Here is a 14,591-nt window from a genome sequence, read left to right on the forward strand (position 1 = left end):
AAGTGTTCTGCCCACCTCGGCCTCCCAAAGTGTTAGGATTTACAGGTGTGAGCCCAAAGGTTTTTAAAACCAATTTATGCTCCCATAAGCAGTGAAGTAAGAAAGAGTATTTCTTTTACGACATGAGTTTCGGCTTTGAGAATTCAGGTTTTTATATGCATCTTTGCTGACTTGTAAGTGAAGAGATGAAGGGCATTTGAAAAACGCAAATTTATAAGACTTTAAAAGAACATAGTTTAGGCCTAAAATAAATCAGGACACAGGGACTTGGTATAAATTTAAAATGTGATTGAGACTGTTTGTAGAATCTAGGCTATCTGAAATTGAAACTCAAAAACTCATCATTTTGAGTAGGTGAGTTCTTAATATTACTAATTTCACATCTCTTTAAGTGCCAAAACTTACTTACAAACAATTATTTGTAGTGTAATTCCCCTCTTAATAGAGTATCACTGGACAGAATTTTAATGTTTTCTTAATCAGTTATGACCTTCAATAGGAAAATGAGGAATTAGACTACTCTCAGTCATTGGAATGGGCTGTAAAAATTGTAATGTTCATTTATTCTACCTGTTTTTTGAGTGCCTACTCTGTGCCAAAACTTTATGTACATTAACTCTGGTTAGTTAGCAATTCTACCACTGTAGAAAGGTTAGCTTTTCAAGATCCCATAGTTAAGTGATAAAGCTAAATTTGATAATCCAATTTCATTTGTTTTCTTTATTTGACTCCTCCATGGCTGTGGCTACAGCTTCAACAATCTTATATCTAAGCTATGTGAAAAAAGAAAAAAGGCACTCATAGTATTTTAACTTTAATGTTCATAGTAGGTGGTCAGTAAATATTGAGTGGGTGGATGGATGGAGGGAAGGAAGGATGAGTGAATGAATGAATGTGACGGCTGTAAGATAACATAATTGACTTAGGTGTGTAGATGGGCTTTTATAGCTTTTAGTATTTACATTAAAAGTTTACAGCTTTTTATGGCCAGAGCTGGGGAGATGTCTTTACAACATTTGCCCAGTTCCACATGATACCATTGTGGGGCCCTAAGAAATCCACCAGATGGCATACTGTAACTGACACTATTTTTTTTTTTCAATCTCTAGCACTTATTTGCCAAGCTTATTTTACTGTATTGTAGGCCTACATTATTATTTCAAATATAACTTTCTAGATAGTTTAAGTGGATAAAAATACCATGACTTGTCTCTAATATTAGTAACCATCCAGAGGAAAATTTAAATCTTTGCATTCTTAGAAGAAAATAGAGAAATGCTTGATGGCTGCAATAAGATGAGAGGAAAGTATAAAATATTACCTTATGTTGGTTTTGTTGCCTTCATCTTTTTTTATATGCTTTTTGTTTCACTACATCTTAAGGCTCTTTGAAGACAGATGCATGCCACTTACTTCTTTTGTAATATGTCATAGTACGTGTTGCTTCTATACAGTATATTCTCAATAAATGTTTTTCAATGATTGCTCTCGGTAGCTTCAAGGTTAAATGAAGTAAGGGGAATGTCACATGTATAAATTCACATAATAGCAACTTTTCTGATATAAAGGAGATGCCTTTGATTTCTAGCTTTCCCAAGTATATAAAAAGGCAAACATACTGGATAGTAAGCCATCAGTGAAAATATATCTAATATAATACATATTTCAAGAAGGATTTAAAAAAATGAATATGCCAATTTTGGAAGTAATCAAAATGATCACAAATATTGAGGAATAACTTTTATTATAATATTTTAGGTTCAAAGTGTAATGCTGTTACCTGTATTTGCAGAATATATTGTGAGGATAAACAGACCTTCTTACAGGATTGTGAGGATGATGGGGAAACAGCAGCTGGTGGGCGTCTTCTTCATCTCATGGAGGTAGGTGTAAGTTAAACTATCAGTCCTGTTCTGTACAAGCCATAAAATTTCTCAATAAAACAGAGCTCCATTTAATAATAGCTAAGTCAGTTGAACTATGTAATATAAGATATGTTTGATTTAATTAGTAGTTGATGTTAAAATATTGATTGAATGAAAATTTTAACCAGTGGATGTGGGACAGAAAGCAAATAATTAATAAGAAGTGCTGTGCTTTCAAGATACAGACAATAGAAGATTGTCTTCAACTTTGGGGACACTCTTTGTTTTTTTGACAATTTCCTTCTCTTTATTTTTCCTATTCTTTCTTTATGGAACTCCTGTAAGTTGGATATTGGAACCTCTGGATAGATCCAGAATTTTTTTTTTTTTTTGAATTAAGTTGTCCATCTCATTGTCTTTATATTCTGAGACATTTTCTTGACTGTTGTCCAAAATTTCTGTTGAATTTAAAATTTTTTTTAGCAACCATATATTTAATTTTTAAGAGTTCTTTCTTGCTTTCTGTTTTTCCTTTTTAAGAATATCCTGTTCTGTTTTATGGCTCCAATATCTTCTAGAATTTCTCCGATTATATTAATTAGAGTTTCTTTTTTAAGATGTTCTCACCCCTAAAAAAATTCTTCCTGGTCCATTTTAGTTTGTTTATCTTGTCCTTTCTCTTTCATGCTGCTGGATTTTCTTCATCTGTCTGGTGATCATTTATTGTTTATTAATTTTAAGATTGGATTGTTTTTTTCCTAAGGTAGTTACTTGGTTTTTTCTGCTCTTGTATGTGAAGGTTTATTTTCTAACAAGGCCTTTCCCTTGAATAGGAACTGTGTTTGTGAGGCAGGCCTGTAAACTGGCCGGCTTCACATTAAGGGCAGCATTTGACAGATGTCAAACTGATGAAGACAGCCAGGCATGGTGGCTTACGCCTGTAATCCTAGCACTTTGGGAAGCCAAGGCGGGGAGATCACTTGAGCCCAGGAGTTCGAAACCAGCCTGGGCAACATGGTGAAACCCTGTCTCTACCAAAAAAACACAAAAATTAGCCGGGCATGGTGGTGCATGCACCTGTAGGTCCCAGCTACTTGGGAGGCTGAGGTGGGAGGATCACTTGAGCCCAGGAGGCGGAGGTTGCAGTGAGCCAAGATTGCCCCACTGCACTCCAGCCTGGGTGACAGAGCGAGACTGATCTAGATCTCAACTGATGAAAACCTTACTAGTAGCCCCAGGGATTGATGCCTCGTGCAGCGCCTGTAGCTTTGTTCAGAAGCAGGGTGTTTGTTGTTGTTGTTATTTGGCCTAGTGGTAAAATGCTGCCTAAATTTATCTGTTCTGGTTGAAGTCACCAGGAACTAGAATCCTACCTGCATGGTCTCCCCTTCACTCTGTCCAGTTGCCCCAAATTTGGGGATTTGAGGACATTTGTGAAACACACAAGTGATGGTTTTCCAGATTCCCTTCTGTTCTTTCATTTCACTGCCTGAATTGTTAATAATCTCACTCAGTGCCTACTCATATGACTCTACCATTAAAGTCACTGGGAAATTTTATGTGCAATTTTATATATGGGTTATTTCTTTCTCCTTTTTTAAAACTCATGTTTGTACATGTCTGTCTATGTATCTAATTATGCTTCCAAAAAATAACAGATTTTGAATGTGAAGAATGTCATGGTGGTAGTATCACGCTGGTATGGAGGGATTCTGCTAGGACCAGATCGCTTTAAACATATCAACAACTGTGCCAGAAACATACTAGTGGAAAAGAACTACACAAATTCACCTGTAAGTGGCTCCTCATACTATATCTAGAGAATTTCTTATCACTGCCTGGGAATTTTTTAAAAAGACAGAAGAGAATGAATCAGAATGTGGGTGGTGAATTGATAAAACCTTTGGACTAAGAATCTGGAGACCTAGACTCTAAACAGTGTGTCTGGCCAGTCACGTGACTTTGGACAGCTCACTTCATCCCTTCGCACCTTGATTTCATAGGTTCATAAAATTTTATAATTAGAAAAACCTTTTAAGACCAACTAGGTTCCACCCCTAAAATTGAGCCCCAGAGTGGTTGTAGCTGATATTATATCAGACTAGATGTTCTTTAAACATCTATACAATTCTGAAATTCTCCGTTAGTGTCAAAGCATCTCCCCCTCCACCGGCATACCTTTAGATGCTTTCTTCCTTTTTTCTTTTTTTTTTTTGAGACGGAGTCTCGCTGTGTTGCCCAGGCTGGAGTATAGTGGCACGATCTCGACTCACTGCAACCTCCGCCTCCTGGGTTGACGCCATTCTCCTGCCTCAGCCTCCCGATTAGCTGGGACTACAGGCTCCCGCCACCACACCTGGCTAATTTTTTTGTGTTTTTAGTAGAGATGGGGTTTCACCATGTTAGCCAGGATGGTCTCGATCTCCCGACCTCGTGATCCGCCCATCTCAGCCTTCCAAAGTGCTGGGATTACAGGCATGAGCCACCGTGCCTGGGCCTCTTCCTTTATACTTTGAGTTTATTTTGTTTCATATTTTAGTTATGTTCATATCTGCCTTATTTAAATTTTACTGCCTTGGGAAAGTGGGACAATAGAAGAAATAATATTGAAATTATTCAAACATAAATCTACTAGATAAATAAGGTTTCCTTGATTATTCTTGATTGTTTAAAATTAGCCTATAAGTGAAAGTACCCTGCAAAACACAGAAATGACACATATGAAAGTGATTATACCCTCACTATAACATATGTACATACATAGATGTATGAATATATGTAGAATGTGTATATATAAATATTTTCTAAGTGATTAGATTTAAGTTTTAGTCTTTATGTAAATGAAGAGATGCTGCACTGATTTGTGTCTTTTTCAGGAGGAGTCATCTAAGTCTTTGGGAAAGAACAAAAAAGTAAGAAAAGACAAGAAGAAGAATGAACATTAATACCTGAAACTATAGGAAAGGTTAATTTGCCTATAATTATATATACATTCCGTAGTCATCAAGGAATATATTGTGCAGAGAGAGTATCCTTGACTGCTCAAGTCAGCCAATTCAGCATGGATACCAGCATTAGCTTTCCTTCTTTGGTTATATCATCTGCCAAAAATAGAGAACTTATGATCTATTCATGTGTGTTTCAGACTTATTTGGGAGAACTAATTTGAACTTAATCACCACTTCATCTAATTTTAGGAAGGTAACAGTTGCCCAGGGCAGTACCTGAATTAACTGTCCATTTCAGTGCATGTCAAGTGCCTTTGTTAGGTGGAGAAGAAGCGTCTCTAGAGGAATATAAATACCTGATTTCTTGTCATCGAGATTCTTGTACTGTTAAATGAATATTGCCTTTTACTGCTCTTTATGGCTTACTGGAATAGGAGCTCATTTATGATTGATCTTGGAGAGTTTCTTCTTGTGATTTTAGTTCGTAAGTATGTCACCTTTCATTTTATAGTGTTCATCATTGAGTAATGGATTAAGTGAAAATTCAGGAGTATCCATCTGCAGTTATGTGCTGAGGTGATAATTCATCCAACATATTTGTTAGCATAAATATTATGCCTCAATTTCTGTTGCAAATTGGTGATTGTGAAATTTCAGAAAGTGATTTTCTAGTCTCTGCTTTTTTTGTTTAATTGTGATGTAAGCAATAACTATGGCGTGTCGGTAGTCTCCTTCCACCCCAGAAATGTGTTGGTGTAACATTCTCATTTCTTATAACAACCTGGAAGTACCTTTCTTGTGATCTTCACTGAGGAATTAGAACTGTGATAGAAGCTAGGCTGTGGTGAATGGGACATTTGTAGAGTGGGATAGAGGTGGCAGAATGACCCTGGTGTAGGGTGGAGTGTGTTGTGTAGTTACATCAATTTGATGCATGCTTCCCATGTGCGCTCCAGACAGCTTTCTCAGTTCCAAGATTTTGTAGAGAGAAGGAGCAAACCTTTTCATTGGAAAAACAGAAACAACCCTCCCACCCATTTTTTTCCCTCTATTCATCAAACCTTTATGTTTTGTTCATCTTCCCGTTACCTCTAGGCATTTAGACAATGAAATTTACCTTTGAGATATGACAATAAGTGATTAACTGCTTGCTTTCAGATGTAATGGCGAACAGTTGTTAAAAGTTATTAACTGATCACAGATTTGCCTGGACTTCCCTTCCCAGGGAGGGAACAGAAGTTAGGAGACAACTTTGGGATGGTGCTAGAGCAGGGAAAGCACAGAGCATTGGACAAACAGGTCTTTTTCTCTTTTCTCTGATGTTTTACCTTTAAAAGATTCAACATCCTTACTGTTGGTATTTTTAGTAAGGTTATAGTAAATAACTTTACACCTGGATGGGTTCTGATATATAAATTCTAAATTATATTTGTTATAACTATATTTTATGTTGTATGTTATCAAGAGTCATCAGAGAATGACCTTTTTGTGTTTGGAACACTTAAACCTCAGGTTCCATGAAAAGTGTGTTTTGTGTTTTAACTGTTAAAATACTTTTAAAAGTTATTTATTTTACATAATTAAAGAAGTTAAAAACTATTAACATTAAATAATTTCACAATTTCAACATGTCAGACCTATGAAGGGAGATAGAAAACAATGAGAAAGTTATTTTGCTCCTTTATACAGAATTGTTAACTATATTTTACTAACTAAAAAACTCTAGTATTCTTTACCTAAAGTCAATTGACTGGTAAGAGGGAGAGATGCAAAATTCTTCAGTTCTGAACTCAGAGCTATTTCACACTCTACTCTTAATGGAAACTTGAATTAATGATAGATAGTATTTTTTCCCTCTATTTAAAATTTTGTCTTGATTAGGAGATTTTCAGTTCTTCGTATAATAATTTTCTACAATGAGATCTATGCTATGGCATATTTTGCTTTATTTAAAATTTTTTTTTTAGAGATGAAATCTTGCTCTGTCTAGATCTGAGGCTGGAGTGCAGTGGCATGATCATGGCTCACTGCGGCCTTGACCTTTCAGCCTTTCAAGTAGCTGGGATTACAGGCATGTGCTACCATACCTGGCTAATTTTTAAAATTTTTTGTAAAGATAGGGTCTTACTATGTTGCCCAGGCTTGTCTTGAACTCCTGGCCTCAAGCGATCTTCCTGCCAAGGTGTTGGAATTATAGGTGTGAGCCACCATGCCTGGCCTGCTTTGACATATTTTATAGTGTATTAATTACAAATAGTCTCCGTATGCCAGAATATAAAAGCAAGTATTAACTACTTTTTAGATGGGAATTGCAGAAACTGCATCAAAAGTATGCTTTGAGGTATATATGATGAAACAGAGCCTTTCTGAAAAGAATTATATCACACTAATTACAACCAAGAAATAATAGCATGAAGCATATACTGTTTGGAGGACAGGAAAATTTTGGGGGAAAATTACATAATCACCTCTGATTCCACTATCCAGAGATAGGCATTATTATTAATATTTGATATGTACATCCTTACATTATTTTTTTCTTATGCATGATTTTATATAGCTATTTTCTTTCCATAAAAATGGTATTAAACTGTATATACTGTTTTGTAGCCTACATATTTCATATAGAAGTATATTGTTAACATTTTCCATGTCAATAAATATTCTTCTATGGCTTACATTTCTTATGGCTGCATTGTATTCTGTCTTCTCAGTATTTCATATTATACTAACTAGTCCTCCACTTATTTCCAATTTTTAAGTTTCTTTCAACTTTTCAGTGCTATAAACAACTGTGAAAACCTACATCATTTGCAGATTTTTGTTATCTTTTATTATTTCTTTAGGAAAAGCTCCTAGATATGGAATTTCTTGGTCAAGGTTTGTACATTCTAATAGCTTTTGATTAGTTGAGTCAGATTGTCCTCCAGGAAAGTGTTGTCAGTGATTGCTCCATTAATACTGTGTTGGAATATACTTAATACTAGCCAAAGATGGGAAAAAATAGGCAGTTTGCTTGATAACTCCCAAGATTCTTTCTAAAAAAATAAACTTTTTGGCCAGGCAGTGTCTGACGCCTGTAATCCCAGCACTTTGGGTGGCTGAGGCAGGCTGATCACTTGAGGTCAGGAGGTTGAGACCAGGCTGACCAACACGGTCAAACCTGTCTCTACTAAAAATACAAAAAAAATTAGCTGGATGTGGTGTTGGACACCTGTAATCCCAGCTACTCCAGGGGGGCTGAGGCAGGAGAATCACTTGAACCCGGGAGGCGGAGGTTGCAGTGAGCCAAGATCATGCCATTTCCAGCCTGGCAACAAGAGCGAAACTCCATCTCAAAAATAATAATAATAATAACCTTTTGCCTTGAAATAATTGTAGCCTCACAAGAAGTTATAAAAATAGTAGGTCCTGTGTACCCATCACTGAGCCTCCCCTAACAGTAACATAACTATAGTAAAATTTCAAATCCAGGAAATATAGTTTGATTACAATTCCTTTGTCAGATAAGTGATTTCCAAATATTTTCTCCCAGTGTGTGGCTTGTCTTTTCATTCTCTTAGTGTATTTTGCAGAGTAAAGTTGTTAATTTTGATGTGATCTAATTATCTTTTTTTTCCTCTTTTTTGGATCATTCTTTTTGATCCAACGTCTAAGGACTTTTCCTAACCTTAGGTCTAGATTTTCTTCTGTTTTTAAAGTTATATCATTTTATGTTTTTCATTTAGATCTATTTTCCATTTCAGTTTTTACATAAGGTGTGAGATTAAAGTCAAAGTTTTTTTGTTTTGTTTTGTTTTTTACTTATGGATGTCCAGTTATGGAAGTGACTAGTTTTTTTTAAATTGAACTTTTTTTTTTGAGACAGGGTCTTGCTCTGTTGCCCAGGCTAGAGTGCGGTGGCCTGATCATGTCTCACTGCAGCTTTGACGTCCCTGGCTCAAGCGATCCTCCCACCTCAACATCCCGAGTAACTGGGACTACAGGTGCACGCTACCACACCAGGCGAATTTTTCTATGTTTTGTAGAGGTGGGGTTTCACTGTGTTGCCCAGGCTGGTCTCTTATCTCCTGAGCTCAAGTGATTTGCCTGTCTTGGCCTTCCAAAGTGCTGGGATTACAGGCGTGAGCCACCATGCCTGGCCAGATTGAACTTTTTACTGATAAATATTCACAAAGTAAACACAACTATGTAGTCAGCACGTAGACTGACAAAGGACAACACCAACACCTCACAATCCCCTTGTGTCTCTACTGGTCGTTATCTGCTCTCCTCCCTGCCAAGTAACCACTTCCCTAATTTCTGATACCAGAGATGAGTTTGGTCTGTTTTGCCTGTTAAGTAAGTGGAATTATATAGTACCCTTGTTTTGACTCCTTTTCTAACATTTTGTTTGTGAAACTCATCTGGGTTGTGTGTAGCAAAAGTTCTTTCATTCGTTTTTTGTTTTTTTAAGAGTTGGAGAGTCACTCTGTCACCCAGGCTGGAGTGCAGTGGCACAATCATAGCTTACTTTAGCCCCAAACTCCTGAGCTCAGGCAATCCTACCTCAGCCTGCCAGAGCACTGGGATTACAAGTGTGACACCAGCCTGTGTGTGGCCTAATTCTTTCATTCTTATCACTGCATGGTATTCCATCAAATGAATGTGACAATTTATTTACCAATTCTATTTATGGATATTTGGGTTTCCAGTTTGAAGCTATTACAATTAGTGCTGCTATCAACATTTCTGTACATGGCTGTTGGTGAACATATGTACACATTTCTATAGGGTTTATACCCAAGAATGAATTTGCTGGGCATTAGGATATGTATATGTGGAGATTTGGTATATTCTGCCCAGGTGTGTGCTGGGCTAGGTGCTGATTTGTAATGTTTGACAAGTTTCCATGTGTAAATACTCCCATTCTCTCCAGTTTCAAGCTGCCAAAGTGAATTCAGTTGGCTTACAAAATAGCTAAAAATTTAACAGTTGCTTCTGTGAGCTAGTACAAGCCGGCTCCAGGACATCCCTCATTCTGCCAAGCAGTTTTCCAAAATCATTATACCAGTTTACACGTCTGCCAGTAAATGAATGAGAGTTCTAGTTGCCGCACATGTACATTTGGCATTACCATTTTCATTTTCGTCATGCTGTGTGGTGTCTAATGGCATCACTTTGTGGTTTTAATTTGTATTTCCCTGATGACTAATAAAATTGAATATATTTGGTTACATTTTGTACCTGAAGTGACTGAGTAATCTGAAACTAACATTTTTTCTCCCAGCAATAGAAAGATGAGTGTTTGTTACCAAGTTTTGTTCAAATACAGACAGAGAAGGTTACAGTTTTGCATGTCTTAGGACCTAATCTGTAAATTTCAACACTTTATCACCATCCCACTGGTATACTTGTCTGTGGATTTATCAGGGAACTTCAGCTTTCTTTTTGCCCTTAATTTCCTTTTTTTTTTTTTTTTTTTTTGAGATGGAGTCTGTCTCTCTGTTGCCCAGGCTGGAGTGCAGTAGCACAATTTCGGCTAACTGCAACCTCTGCCTCCCAGGTTCAAGCAATTCTTGAGTAGCTGGGACTACAGGCGCCTGCCACCACACCCAGCTAATTTTTGTGTTTTTAGTAGAGATGGGGTTTCATCTTGTTGGTCGGGCTGGTCTCGAACTCTTGACCTCAGGTGATCTACCCACCTTGGCCTCCCAAAGTGCTGGGATTACAGGCGTGAGCCACCATGCCCAGCCTGCCCTTAATTTTCTTATTTGTAAAAATGTGGGTTATAATTCCTCCCTGTCTAGGTTAGTTATGGGGATTAAGTATATGATGTGGTGCTTAGTATATGATAAGGATTTGATAAAGTCATACCTTGTATTTGAGATAAGCTATTTCTGAGGATTTTAACAGTACCTAGAATTCTTTTTTAAGACGGGGTCTCACCCTGTCGCCCAGGCTGGAGTGCAGTGGCACCATCTTGGCTCACTGTAGCCTCTGCCTACTGGATTCAAAAATTCTCCCACCTCAACCTCCCAAGTAGCTGGGATTACAGTGGCATGCCACCATGCCCGGCTAATTTTTGCATTTTTAGTAGAGACGGGGATTCATCATGCTGGCCAGGCTGGTCTCAAACTCCTGACCTCAGGTGATCTACCCTCCTCGGCCTCCCAAAGTGCTGGGATTACAGGCGTGAGCCATCATGCCCAGCCAGTACCTAGAATTCTAAGTTGACATTGGGGTTACCAAGTTCATAGCCTCCTGTAGGGAGACAATATAGTATAATATTTAAGAGCCAGGTCTCTGAAATCTGACTTGGATTTGAATCTTGTGTCTGCTTTTTACTAGCCTTGCAAGCTTGGGCAAGTTACCTCTCTTCTGTACCAAGTTGTGCAAAGCTTATGAAGGAATTAGGTGGCTGTCATTGATGACCCTTGTTTGCAAATGTCATCTTTGCATTTGTCTTTCCTATTGTCCTGCTAGGCAGACAGCAGGACAGAACAAATCATCCTGTAGGACTGGGAAGTTATTGAGGATATAAGACTTAGCACACATATCTAAGCAGGCCATGGGTTGGTACTGAGAGACTACTTAGGGAGAAACAAGACAGGACTCTGGATGTAGTCAAGAAGCATAAACCAGGGATTGACAAATGTTTTCTGTAAACATCCAGATATAAATATTTTTGGCTTTGTGAGCTGTATGGTTTGTCACAGCTACTCAATTTCTTTTATTTTGAGACAGTCTCACTCTGTCACCCAGGCTGGAGTGCAGTGGCACAATGTCTGCTCACTGTGACCTCGCAGAAGAGTGACACAATCAGATTTGTATTTTAGGAAGTTACCTCTGGCTCCTAGGTAGAGAATGGATTGAAAAGTAACAAAAGTGGATAAGAGGCTATTGCAGAAATACAGCAATTCCACTCTTCATTATATAGTCAAGAGAATTGAAAGCATGTCTACATAAAAACTTACGTGTGAATGTTATAGCAACATTATCCTAGTTTAGACTAGGATAATGGCAATGGAGTTGAAAATATGTTGATAGATTTAAAAAATGTTTAGGAGGCAAAATTAGAATCTGGCAATAGATTGGATAACAGGGTGAGCCATTGGTATAGATCTATGTTGTAATAACTCGTTCATAAATGTATCTGTCAAACTTTCTTGCTTTAATTTATGGGGGTTTCTTGGTGCTCCTATTTCATAGCCAATAAACTCATGAAAAGTTATTTATTAGGGAAATCCAAATCAAAACCATGGTGAGATACCACTTCACACCCACTAGCATGGGTATTGTAATCATAACAATAAACAAAATAACCAGTGTTAGCAGGGATGTGAAGAAATTGGAACCCTTGTAACATTGCCTTTTATGTGAGAATAAAACACTGCAGCTGCTTCAGAAAACAGTTTGGCATTCCTCAAAAAGTTAAACATACAATTGCCATTTGACCCAGCAATTCCACTTTTCAGTATATAGTTAAGAAAACATGATCACATAAAAACTTATACATGAATATACTAAAACTGCTGAATTGTACACTTTAAAAGAGTGAATTTCATTGTATTTGAATTATATGTGAAAAGTTAAAACAAACTCAAGATAGCGGGCCGGTGGCTCAAGCCTGTAATCCAGCGCTTTGGGGAGGTCGAGACGGTACGGATCCGAGGTCACAGGAGAATCGAGAAGCCATCCTGCGCTAACACGGCCTGAAACACCCGTCTCTACTAAACTACAAAAACGGCCGTCGCCGCGAGATGGCTCAAGCCTGTATCGCAGCACTGTCTGGGTGCGAGACGCGGAAGATCATCGAGGTCAGGAAGATCGGAGACCATCCTGGCCTAAATGGTGAAACCAACCGTCTCTACTAAAAAAAAAATACAAGAAAAGCTACCTGAGGCGAGGTGGGGGCGCTCTTTAGTCGCCCAGCTAGCTGGGTGAGGCTGCAGGCAGGGAGACATGGCGACGCGTAACCCCCCACCGGAGGCCCGGAAGCTCTGCAGTAGAACTGAGAATCCGGCCACTGCACTCGCCAGCCTGGGCGACGACCAGAGCGACGACATCCGTCTCAAAAAAAAAAAAAAAACTCAGACATATCTTTATGATTGTCACCAATCTTGGACAATGGTCTATAAAACATAGATGTGAATACTTCTTGTGTCAATATGTTCCAGAATAATTTGCAGCAATCGCATCCCATAAAATACCTTGTTAATTAAATTATAAATCAATCCCCAAAACATATTGAAAAGCATACTGAAATTATATATCTGATATTTGAAACATGAATTTCTGAGAAGTTTCCTTGTTGAAATCATCTAAAACAGCTTATATAAACATTTAGTTTTACAATTTCACATGTAATAGAAAAAAATGATTAAATTCACATTCTAATGAAGAATTTATTTTAAAAAATCATGTTGGGAAGTTACTCTGGTTTTATTTCAATATTTTGAAAACAAGAGACAAGTACATGCATTTATAGTTGCATATATTACTGGGGGGCTACTGTTTGTATTTTTTTTGTAGAGACGGGGTTTTGCTATGTTGCCCAGGCTGGTCTTGGACTCCTGGCTCAAGCTATCCACATACCTCTGCCTCCCCAAAGTGCTGGGAACTACAGGTAGGAGCCACCACTGCTGGTCATTATAGGTTTTAACAATTTTTTCAAAATCCTTATGGACATCTGTTTTATATATATATAAATGCAGTGTGTGTGTGTATATATATATGTACATATACTCGTGAATATATGTATATATATACAAATACTGCATTTATACAGCTGGAAGACTTATGTACAGGATAGTACTTGCAGTTTTTAAAAATGTGTGTTTTAAGGGCTGGGCACAGTGGCTCACACCTGTAATCCCAGCACTTTGGGAGGCTGAGGTGGACAGATCACTTGAGGTCAGGAGTTTAAGACCAGCCTGGCCAACATGGTGAAACCCGTCTCTACTAAAAATACAAAAAAATTAGCCAGGTGAGGTGGCAGGCACCCGTAATCCCACCTACTTGGGAGACTGAGGTGGGAGAATCCCTTGAACCCGGGAGGTGGAGGTTGCAGTGGGCCCAGATTGCTCCACTGCAATCCAATCTGGGCAACAGAGTAAGATTCTGTCTCAAAAAAAAACCAACCAAACAAACAAACCAAAACATAATAGGGAGGTCAAGGCAGGTAGATCACTTGAGCCCAGGAGTTTGAGACCAGCCTGGCCAACATGGTGAAATCCTGTCTCTACTAAGAAAGTACAAAAATTAGCTGGGCGTGATGATGCATGCCTGTAATCCCAGCTACTTGGGAGGCTGAGGCATGAGAATTTCTTGAAACCCAGAGGTAGAGGTTGCAGTGAGCCAAGATCACACCACTGAATTCCAGCCTGATGACAGAGCAAGACTCTGTCTCAAAAAAAATTATGTTATAAAATACACACATATATAGACAGCCATGACTTAAAATTGGGTTTTTACGATTTTTTCTGATAGCATGAAAATTATTTCTAATCTTTCTAAGGAAACCTGAGTGAGGGGAACTCATTTGCCACTCTCCTCAACCATCACTCTATGCCTCACTCATTAATAATTTACTAACAAGGGGCACTAGGATTTTTTTTTTTTTTACCTTCCACAATTACAAAGTTTTTTTTCAAAAAACTTTTATGTGTTTTTTTAGTTTTTTGTGTTTTTTAAGTGTTTATGCTTAGTCAACTTTCTTTTTTTTTTTTTTTTTGAGACACAGCCTTGCTCTCTCACCCAGGCTGGAGTGCAATGGCGCAGTCTCAGTCCACTGCAA

The 14,591-nt window shown here is 38.0% G+C and overlaps 1 protein-coding gene across 1 annotated transcript in view; it reads left to right on the forward strand.

The window, feature by feature from the left end:
• Positions 1-7,497, forward strand: part of IMPACT (impact RWD domain protein) — a 31,857-nt gene extending 24,360 nt beyond the window's left edge. Inside the window, 3 exon segments of the mRNA XM_017884021.1 lie at positions 1,793-1,883; positions 3,524-3,658; positions 4,742-7,497. Of these exon segments, the coding sequence (XP_017739510.1) occupies positions 1,793-1,883; positions 3,524-3,658; positions 4,742-4,810 (295 nt within the window). The 3' untranslated portion in view covers positions 4,811-7,497.
• Positions 7,498-14,591: the final 7,094 nt, after the last annotated feature.

This window comes from Rhinopithecus bieti, unplaced genomic scaffold, assembly GCF_001698545.2.
Source record: "Rhinopithecus bieti isolate Rb0 unplaced genomic scaffold, ASM169854v2 scaffold_13577, whole genome shotgun sequence".
In the NCBI taxonomy this organism is placed as follows: Eukaryota; Metazoa; Chordata; class Mammalia; order Primates; family Cercopithecidae; genus Rhinopithecus; species Rhinopithecus bieti.